At 35.1% G+C, this 11,142-nt stretch overlaps 1 protein-coding gene across 5 annotated transcripts in view; it reads left to right on the top strand.

Moving 5' to 3' along the window:
- The window catches only part of LOC131543563 (cell migration-inducing and hyaluronan-binding protein-like), a 141,644-nt gene that overhangs the window by 120,382 nt on the left and 10,120 nt on the right, over positions 1 to 11,142 (top strand). For all 5 annotated transcript variants that reach the window (XM_058781022.1, XM_058781025.1, XM_058781023.1 and 2 more), the window contains 7 exons: positions 1 to 74; positions 664 to 699; positions 968 to 1,123; positions 4,772 to 4,952; positions 6,432 to 6,647; positions 7,849 to 8,060; positions 10,079 to 10,264. The exon at positions 1 to 74 is cut by the window's left edge and continues 58 nt beyond it. In XM_058781022.1, the coding sequence (XP_058637005.1) occupies positions 1 to 74; positions 664 to 699; positions 968 to 1,123; positions 4,772 to 4,952; positions 6,432 to 6,647; positions 7,849 to 8,060; positions 10,079 to 10,264 (1,061 nt within the window). The remainder of the gene's footprint in view (positions 75 to 663; positions 700 to 967; positions 1,124 to 4,771; positions 4,953 to 6,431; positions 6,648 to 7,848; positions 8,061 to 10,078; positions 10,265 to 11,142) is intronic.

Here is an 11,142-nt window from a genome sequence, read left to right as displayed (position 1 = left end):
CATTTTGTGGCCTACAAGAACCAGGACCATGGTGCATGGCTGAGAGGAGGAGACGTTTGGCTGGACGATTGCCAGTAAGTTTTATTTTATTTCATTTTATTTTACTTTACTTTATTTTTCAATAATTTAATGTGACGATTCCCACAGGTAATTATGTGATTGTGGACATAGTTTGAGCCTGTTTTGTTTTGTTTCAATCCAAGCCAGATGGGACATTTATTCTTAAATTTTCCACTGGTATTTATGCCATTGTGTGATATTTATCTAATTTATGCAGCATTTTATTTCATTTAGTTTTTTGTTTTGTTTTATTTTTATCCAGATAAAAGTTTAGTATCTTGTTTAACAAGAATATTTGTTTTTGTATGATGAATCTGAATTATCACTGTATGATAAAATGCAACGTCCACTGAAGGACTTCATTAAAATTGATGATTTAAATGTACTGCATTTTTAAAAGTTCTATGCTTGTGAGGGTTTTAACAGAGCTTCAGTGAAATAACTACAGTTGGCAAATCAATTCTCATTCTGTTGTCATCTCTGGCTCAGATTTATGACTTCAATCATGCATGTGAGTCAGTTGTGATTGTCTGTTGAGCGTTATTGAGGTGTGCATGGCATGCGGTCAGCATTGACATGTTCCTTCATCTTAATTGCACGCAGGTTCGCTGATAATGGAATCGGCCTGACTCTCGCCAGGTAAACCGGCTAATCACCATTTTTCCTTTGTTTTATTATTTTCTTTGCACACATTTCAGCAGTCTAAAAATGAAATGTGTTCATATTTGCTGAATTCATTATAGTGCAGGGCGTATTGCCTGTAATTGGAAAATGCCTTATATGGGCGTCTTCTTAAGATGCAGGGAAGGAGTCAGGGCTTTTGTGGGAATGTGAAAGTAATTTATTCTCAAAAGGTGTGGATTCGCACGCAGTTTTTCTCACTTTGTGCTTCTGTGTTCGTGCGCAGTGGAGGAACCTTCCCGGATGACGACGGCTCCCGTCAGGAGGTGAAGAACTCTCTGTTTGTGGGAGAGAGCGGGAACAGAGGGATGCCTGACTTGATTGATCAATCCTGGGGTCCTGGCGGCCCCGATCATCTCGGCAGGTCTCTGCCCAGAGGAGTGTGAGTGTCGTGAACATCAGTTTACCATTTATCTTGTTTTTGCACTTGAAAACACTATTTAAAGCATTGTGAATGGTGTGGAAGTGTGCACCAAGGTTTCTAGGGAGACATTTGTTCGTTTCAGTGGCCTTGCAAAGAGAAAAATCACTCCGACCTTGGTTTTGACTTTGACCTATTAATGCCCACATTTTTCCCAGAAACGTCTTGAAGGTGCTGTAAGCCATATTTTGTGGAATGTCACTCAGAAAATATGCCCATTATCTGACAGATATCACTGAATTAGCTGTCCTGAGATATCACAGCTGTCCTAGAGCTGGTGAACTGAAAGAACTGTTTTTAAAACACTGAAAGAAATCGTTACAAATGACAAAACATTGATAGAGCCTTCAGCTACTTGTTGCCTGTAGGCTTAAGTGAGTTGTCAGTATGAATCTGCATTTGCAACCAATTTACTTCTGTTAATATATGCGCATATTTGCCATTTATATGCGACAAGATAATCAAAGTTAAAAAATGTTGGGTAGGGCTTGATTTTATCCATCAGGAATTGATTGGATCAAGACATTGTAATGTCAATCAAAAAGGAATAAAGTGCATTGTTGTTTCTCTGAAATAAGACCATGAATATTTATTAAAGGAATAGTTCACCTAAAAATGTAAATGAAATGCTGAAAATTTCTTAACTGTCAATCCATCCAAGATGTAGATGAGTTTGTTTATTCACCAGAACAGATTTGGAGAAATGTAGCATTGCATCACTTGCTCACCAATGGATCCTCTGCAGTGAATGGGTGCCGCCAGAATGAGAGTCCAACAGCTGACAAAAAAAACATCACAATAATCCACATGCAATCCACACCCCTCCAGTCCATCAGTTAACATCTTGTGAAACAAAAAGCTGTGCATCTGTAAGAAAATCAAAGGCTAAAATAAGTCTTCTATCCATAATATTGCTTTTTCCAGTGAAAAAGTCATCTCTTCTGAATCAGGAGAGAAATATGCACAGATTAAGCGCTGTTTACAAGTGAAAACAGTCTGAAGCAGTTCATTAACAAATATGTCATTGGATTGTGATGTGAGAGGTCATCAGGAGATGGACTTGGAGGAAGGAGGAAGCGTTATTATGGACTCATATTTTATTTAGATGGAAACAATGGTTTGATGCATTAATGGTGGATTTATTTTTTACACACATGGTCTTTCACTTCACAAGATGTTAACTGATGGACTGGACTGTGGATTATTGTGATGTTTTTATCAGCTGTTTGGACTCTCATTCTGACGGCACCCATTCACTGCAGAAGATCATTTGGTGAGCAAGTGATGTAATGCTACATTTCTCCAAATCTGTTCTGATGAAGAAACAAACTCATCCACATTTTGGATGGCCTGAGGGTGAGTAAATGTTCATTTTTGGGAGAACTATTCCTTTAAGAAAGTCTATTTTGACTTCATGTTGACTGAAGGTTAAGTGTGTAGTTTCACCTACAGTAAACTAAATAGCGAAAATAAATATAGCTGCAAGCTACAATTAGTGGAATTCAGCCGGTAGAGGAAACTGCTGTAAAGATGAAATATGCTTAGTGAGTTTTGTGTTTACAATTGGGAAGAAATCAATCCAAAGTTTCAGCTTTTACTTTGTTTTCTCTGACGTCTCAGAGCAATTTATCTCTAGACTCCTTTATACCTGACAGGGCTTGAGGATTTCATGTGCTTGACTTTCATCTGTAATATTGCAGCTCAGCACCTGTCACTTTATATTCTCTGTCTTCTGCTCCTATAGAAAATGCTGGATTTTGGATGGATGTGTACAAAAATTGAATGATAAAACACTTTTACCACCATCTTTATTGCACCCATGAGAGTCATGCTGAAAGAAAAAAAAAATCTCTCCCTTTTTCTCTTAAAAGTGTCAGGTGCATTCTTCTTTAAACTTCAAGCATTATTCTTTTAGATTGTGGAAAAGAGCTTTAATTTGACAATTCAGCCGTCACTAAAAAGGATTAGCCACATTTTAAAGGTGAAGTGGCAGCAAACAGAATTGCAAAATCAATTGATTTCAACAAAATTGCAATTTTGTGCTAGTTGTAATTTATAAATTCACTACGCTTCACCTTTAACATTATTATCAGATGCATTGAGAGTCATGCACTGTAATGTGAACATTCAGAAAAAACCCAATTATGCAAACTTATACTGGCTATCCAAAGATGCCATGCAAAAAAAAATCTCCATAAATAATGATAAAACAACTTACAGGGCGAAACTTATGGGTCCTTTGGGAAAATTTATCACTCATGAGAAGGACTGTGAAATTTTAAGCTCAGACAGGCCAGCGGATGTTTCAAATATTGAAAATGTAACTGCTAGTTGCTAGGCGACCATCCATCCCAAAATGAAAGAAAATATAATTAACCCCCAGACCTTTCATGCATGCCAAGTTTGGCGAGTTTCCACCACTGGGACAGAAAGTTATAGCTGTTCAAAATGAGGAGGAAAATAGTAAGAACAGCAGTACGCTTCATTCCATATGACTAAACCCACAGAGGTCATACGCTAGTCTTTTTTAAATAATGAAAATAATAATAATTATAATAAAAGTAAAAAGTTATCTCAGTCATTTCAAAGTTTTCTTCCCAAGATAAAGCAAAAAGTAATAATGTATGAAAGCATAAATCATTATTTTGTTATTCAATTTGGGGTTATTGTCGTTAACTAAAGCTATTAAAAACATTTTGTTCATTGAAATAAAGCTGAAATATAAATAGAAATATTACATGAAAAACTAAAGAAATTGAAAGTTTGCATTGGCAGCGAACTGAAATAAGTTTAAGTTGAATCACTAAAATTACTAACTGGAAATAAATGTAAACTAACTAAAACTATAATGAAAATAAATTGAACCTAAAGAGTAATATTTTAAAAAATGAATAAAAAATGACAAAAGCAACAAAATTACAAAAAAAACGAACTATAATTACTGATAATATAAAAATAAAAGCTAATTCAAATAGTATGAATAATAATAACAATAACAACATTAAAAAAGCTATATCAATCACGTTATCACAAGATTTTTTTTTTTCTCAAGGCAAGGCAAAAAAATAATATTTTATCAATGCTTATAAGTCAATATTTTTGTTATTCAATTCACTGTTATTGTCATTAAAGCAAAACTATTAACTATGTCTTATATACTGTGTTTTTTTTTTAATTGAGATAAAGCTGAAAAAAATCAAACAAATATTATATGAAAAACTAAACAAAAATTAAAATGTTTGCATTGGAAACTCAATAAAATAAGTTTAGGTTGAATCACTAAAATTACTATCTAGAGATAAAAATAAACTACAACTTAACTAAAATAAAAATAAAATAAAATAATTATTTTATTTAAAATAAATAAATAACAAAAGTATATAACAAAATTACTAAAAAAACAAAGAAAAAAAATTAAATTAGAGGCTAATTCAAACATTCACATTAATAAACTGTAGTATAAATAATAATAAAATGACCTTTTCTCATTTAGTGCATCTAGTTGATTCAGATTTTAAACTCTCCTCTGTCCATTGCATTACATGGAATAAATTCATTATTTGATGAGTGTAAACCAGTTCATGGATGTCATTGCCGTCTGCCCTGCAGGGACTTCCCCATTCGTGGAATGCAAATCTACGACGGGCCGATCAACATCCAGAACTGCACGTTCCGCAAATTCATCGCTCTCGACGGGCGACACACCAGCGCTTTTGGCTTCCGCCTGAACAACTCATGGCAGAGCTGCCCGAACAACAACGTTACTGACATCACCTTCAATGACGTGCCGGTAAGCACCACCCCTCGAGCGATGTCTGCTATCATCCAGACCTCTGTGCTCTCTGACCCTGTGACAAAATGTATGTCAGCGCTCTTTGTGCTGCTTAATAACAGTGGATGGGGTCACTGTCTCTGAGCTATTCCAGGAACTCTGATTGATTTTGTGCAGGATGTCAAAGAGGATTATAACATTTTAGAGCGTCTTCTCACTGACAGAGGTTGTCCTTCCTCTGGTTATAATCATCTCTCTCCCACCCTCCTGTCACTTCCAATAGTCAGATATGAGGCTTCATTGGCTGCAGCAGTCTTGAGCAGAAATCTGATTAGGATTGTGTGGCAGTGCATAATGTGCGACAGTAGAGATATTGTGAGCATTGTTTATGATGATAAATTTGCGCAAGTATATATACTTATGATATTTCCATATGACAACAACAAAGAAACATGAATACATGCATCCCAAACAAGTCAAAACATAAAAGAACTAATATAAATGTAACAAATTGGAATTTTTGGGATTTATGGTTGCTGAGCAACATTGCATCTTGCCACAGTAACATAGAATCTAACAAATGTGGTCACACAGGTGTGAGAATTAGTAATCAGAGTTTAGAGTCATAAATATTAATAAATAATATTATTATAATATTACTTTCATTTAATTTTTTTAATTGTGTTTAATTAACCAGAATATCCAAATATGCAAATGGATATTTAATATACACTACTGTTAAAAAATTGGCGTCAGTACAATTTGTAAAGATTTTTTAAAGAAATGTAATTAAATTGTATAAATTGAATTTAACTGAATTAAATTGATCAAAAGTGACATTTATGTTTTAAAAAAATGTATATATTAAATAAATACTTTAAAATCTTTTGGTTCATCAAATAATTCTGATAAAATGTTTTGTTTTGTTTTATTTTATTTTAATTTTTGTTTGTTTTGAAAATTGATAATAATCAGAAATGTTCCCTTGATCACAGATCAGCATATTAGAATGATTTCTGAAGGATCATGTAACACTGAAGACTGGAGTAATGATACTGAAAATTCAGTTTTGCATCACAGGAATAAATTACATTTTAAAATATATTACAATTCAGTCTTTTTAAGTTTTAATAATATTTCACAATTTTACTTTTTTTTACTGTATTTTTTTTATTTAAATAAATGCAGCCTTGGTGAGCATAAGACACTTTCAAAAACATTAACAATATCTTACTGACCCCAAATGTTTAAATGGTATAGGAGGTGTAAATATATAAATAAATCATGTAAAATATTCTAAATTAAGATGTTTAAATGCAGATCAGATGTAGAACCACATTTTTGCCAAAACTGTTACTAAATGTGATCTGTTACAGCTATTGATTTGAAAAGTACAGAAAACACATCAAAAATTGTATTCAGAGAATACAGACAAGCCATAAATAATTTCCTAATTTCCCATGTTTGCCGTTCCCTTTTCTGTAATCGTGGCTCTAGATCACCTCACGCGTGTTCTTTGGTGAACCGGGCCCCTGGTTCAATAAGATGGAGATGGACGGCGACAAGACAACCATTTTCCATGACATCGACGGTTCGGTGAGCGAATACCCGGGTGCTTTCCTAGTCAAAGAGGACAACTGGCTCCTGAGACACCCCGACTGCATTGACATCCCTGACTGGAGAGCTGCCATCTGCAGCGGGCACTACGCCCAGGTGAGTCCGACCCACACCCTCCTGTTACTCCCAAAACATTCCCATGTTTGGTGTCAGCGGCCTTCATTCAGCCGGTCGGTACACAAGCATCTACATGCAAACAGCAGCACCTTGTTCAGTACATTCCAAGAACTGTGTTTACAAAGCCAGACAACCTTGCTAAGCCCTGTTCACACAAAGAACGATAACTATTAAGATAAAGATATTAGCATCCACACCAGCAGACGATATCGTCTGTTTATTCTCAGTGCATGCTCATCTGCTGCTTTAAATTCACGAGCTCGTTATAGCAGGATGGATTCTGATTGGGTGTCAATGTTTTTATCATTCATCAGCTGGAAAAAAATCGTTCTTAAAGTGATTCCAACGATATCGTTTTTCTGTGCCATTATCGTTATAGCTGTGGTGTGGACTCTTATTTTAAGGTTCATATTTTGGTTTTGGGAGTCCCCAACAACAGGTTGACATGCATGCAAGGTCAAAAAACACTTTCATTGTCTTATAATATGCATTTATTTTTACCTTACTTGCTCAACGACTCCCAAACGATTCGCTCAACGATTCATTTTTCCAAATCCCTCCTTTGCGTGACGCTAATCTGCGGTGATTGGTCTGATTGGTCTCATTTTCATTCCATTATGCCTTTAATCCCTGTTTTGCAGTGCTGCTTTGTGTACAGCGTTACCGGGGAAACCGCTATTTTTACCGCTCCAAAAGCAGCACCTAGTGGCAAAGAATGAATTTGCATTTTCATTCAGACCAACACGAAAAGACCAACAAGTGGGCGGGCAATATGCTAATGTTTCATGTTGACGTCAACATGAAACAGCTTGGGGTTCATTTTAAAAATGACTCGTTTCAATGATTCAGAGTCGACTCTTTCTTTTGAGAGACAATAACTTTATACACGGTGCACTTTCAGATTTAAAACTTTGCAGTATGTTTTCATTCACTTAGAGCTGTGTTACACACTGCATGAAAGGACATTTTCAAAAATCCATAATAGGGGCACTTTAATATTGAGAACGATTTTTTAGAACTATATCGTTATCTTCATAGTTATCGTCCTTGGTGTGAATGGGCCTTTAGTCTTCTTTGAAAATTGTTTTCCGAGAGAAAGGCAATAAATCTGTCAAAGCTGTCAAACACTCTGGGGTTTTTTCACACGCACTTAAATACCATGCAAAATACCCCCCTCCAGATTTATGTCCAGACCCGAAACCCAGCCAACCTGAACATGAAGATGGTGAAGGATGAGTATCCAGACAAGCCTCTGGAGCTGGTTGGTGCTCTGGGAAAGAGGAACCACTACCAGCAATTCCAGCCTGTGGTCATGCTGGGTAAAGGATACACCATGCACTGGGACCAAGCAGCTCCTGCCGAGGTCACCATCTGGCTCATCAACTTCAACAGGTCAGCAAAAGATGGACTGCATTGACTGTGTGCTGCAGTGAGCACGTGTTTTTGTAGGCCACCCCAGAAGTTCACATTACCCTGGTTACCTCGACGAAAACCCAATAGGATTTTTTCATTGGCTTTTTGATTAATGCTGAAAATAAGGTCTGTGACTGACAAAAGTTGATGGTTCTTACAGGTTTTGGTTAATCATGATAGTCTTCACAAATTGAAGCCTAAATACGATCACCAGAAGTAAAAAGCTAAACGTAGGCTATAAACAAACTATACCACAGTTGCATGACTTCAACATTACCAGTACTAAGCTCCTGAAAACTCATTCAATCTTTATTTAAAAAATAAATAAATTTTTTGAAAGTTTGAGATATATAGTCTATCTTGGGTGTGTGTTCACCACACCACACAATCCTTTAAAAACACACTGACTTCAGGACAATTGAACTGAAAGTGCTGAAATGCATCTTGTTTCCAGGTTTACCCCTACAAAAATACATAATTTCTGCATCACAGTATAGTCTTGCTAGTTTTTACTTCACTCAGGTTCAAGGTTTTTTTTGTTGTCAAAATTCAAAGTGTTCAATGATTTAATAATTGATATCTGTTGTCAGCAAGAGAGCAGCTTTAGGGTCTCTCAGCAGTTTTCCATCAAAATAAATAAGCTCTATAGTTTTCTATTGGAGCTATTATTAATGATTACTATTATTGATAATAATTGTTATTAAATACTTAAAAAAAATTTTTTAGTACTGTTGCAATAGTAGTATATTTCTTTATTGATGTATTTAATTGGTATAATTTAAATAATAATAATTATTATTATAAATGCAGTCTATTTGATTTTTTTCTTTATTTGTATTATTGCAATTTCTTTATTGATTTTTTCAAAATGCATAATTTAAATAATAAAATAAAAATATTATTTTTAATAATAATAATTCGTTGTAGTAGTAATAGTAGTATTGTATAGTCATACTGAATGTGAAAAAAAGGTTGTCCTTCTATTTCGTCCTTAGCTGATCACATGTCCATTTCTTCTATAACAGCCCTCTATAGATCGACAGCTGTAAGGAATTTGGGGGCGGGGCGTTCCGTTTGTCCAACCAATGGTAGATCGGAGGAGTGCTTAGAACATCAGCCAATATTTCTAGCCTCATCTGAATATGTATATGAGGCCTTCGGGTGTAAATGCAGTCTAATAGACCTGTCGCTGTGTCATTAATTATAATCAAACCACGATATTAACAGCAAATCATGGAAATTACTCACTGCTCTTGGCTGGATAACTTAAGTAGCTGTAATGAGCTCACAAGGATCAAATGTGAACACTAAATTAGGCCAAAAAAAAAAAAACTGTACAGCTGTGTTTAATTAAAAATCTGCTTGTCAGTAAAACTCCAACATAATCACTATTAATTTATCATATTATGACAGTAATTAATGTATATCATTCTGAATGTGATTGCTTTATTATTAGTTTCATTTCTGAATGTTTACTTGAATATTTTAAGCACACTTTACTTCATTTGTCTCTTAGTATCTTTATTTATGCCGACTTGCTTGTAATTAGTTTCTTTGTACTTTGTTTAATTACTGACTGTTTATTTGTCTTGAATAATTACTTGTAAAAACATAAAGCAATTTTTACTTAATTAAGAAACAGTTAAGAACTGCATGCTGTTGTTTCTTTCATTTTCTTTGTTGAAATTTATGTGAATATTTTACTTTTTAAACAAAGGATAATCCAGAGCTTCACGAACAGCTGCCAGAATAAAGCATAACACATCATTCATACTTTTATGTCAATCCCAGATTCAAATAGCAACATTCATAACACAGTTTATTAATTATATTTAATAAAATGCACAGCATCTTGCTTTCCAAATTATCCAGATCCTCTGAACCAGGACTATTGCGCCCCCTAGTGATTGATGCTAATACTAATACACTACCTCGAGTCTGCCAGTCTTCAGTTAGCGTGCTTTACTCATACTGCAGTGTTGTTGCTTCTTTTCCAGAAATGACTGGATAAACATGGGCATCTGCTACCCTAAAGGCACAGAGTTCACCATAATCTCCGACATCCACAACCGCCTTACCAAAGATACGAGGAAGACCGGGGTGTTCATGAGGACCACTCAGAGAGAAAAGATGGGCCACTCTCACCAGACGAGAGGATATTACTACTGGGAGGAGGACACTGGGTAAGAGCAGATGTGTCTCCGCATGGACAGATAACAGCTGGATTCATATAGTCCCTGTGTGACACTATCTCTCTGCAGCTGCTGGTGTGGTGCTAGTGAATGTAGAAAGATGCCATACCAAATAGAAATGGCCTGTTTATTGATAAGAATAGTTGAGAGAAGACAGGAACTTATGCAGAAAAATGTGAGAACAAGATCAGGAAAAGTCGACCCAGAGTCAGTGTTGGTGCATGTGTACTAAATACCACAGTAGTTCACCAAATGCAATACTAATTATTTAAATCAGTATACAATTAATCAATTTATTTAAGTTCCTAGTGGCTCCCAGCTTGTATTAATATATCAATATTCATTTTAATATAATCTTTTTTTTTACTTTTAATATATAATTGCAATCTATATGAATATTTAAATTTCTATAAATATTTAATATTAATAAATTGCCGATATACAGCCATATCTCATTTTGACAGTTTAACAGCTGAGCCCAAGCTTCTGTTACTAATTCTAAAACATCACTTTAGAACTAGTAACGAAGGAACGTTGAGTTACTTTATTAAAAGCTTGTTGTATTACTGTATTAAAAGTGGCATATCATGTGTTGTTAGAGTATTATGAGAGAGACTGACTGAGCAATCATGATTATCTGCATCTGATACAGCATTCATTCTTCAGATCAATCTCATATTCACAATTGAGAATGTCCAATAGGCTCGTTGCACAGCAATGAAGGGGTGAAACTCTAAAACATCTAGAGTGCAAAATCAACACATTCACTCACACACATGCGCACTCACACACTTGTACACACACACCCCAATGAACTGGTGTGCCTGTAACACTGCAACTATGTAAAATAAAATCAATAATTCAACTAC

This window comes from Onychostoma macrolepis, chromosome 07, assembly GCF_012432095.1.
Source record: "Onychostoma macrolepis isolate SWU-2019 chromosome 07, ASM1243209v1, whole genome shotgun sequence".
Lineage (NCBI taxonomy): Eukaryota > Metazoa > Chordata > Actinopteri > Cypriniformes > Cyprinidae > Onychostoma > Onychostoma macrolepis.
The sequence above is the reverse complement of the archived record's forward strand: the minus strand, read 5'-3'. Positions and strand labels throughout refer to the sequence as shown.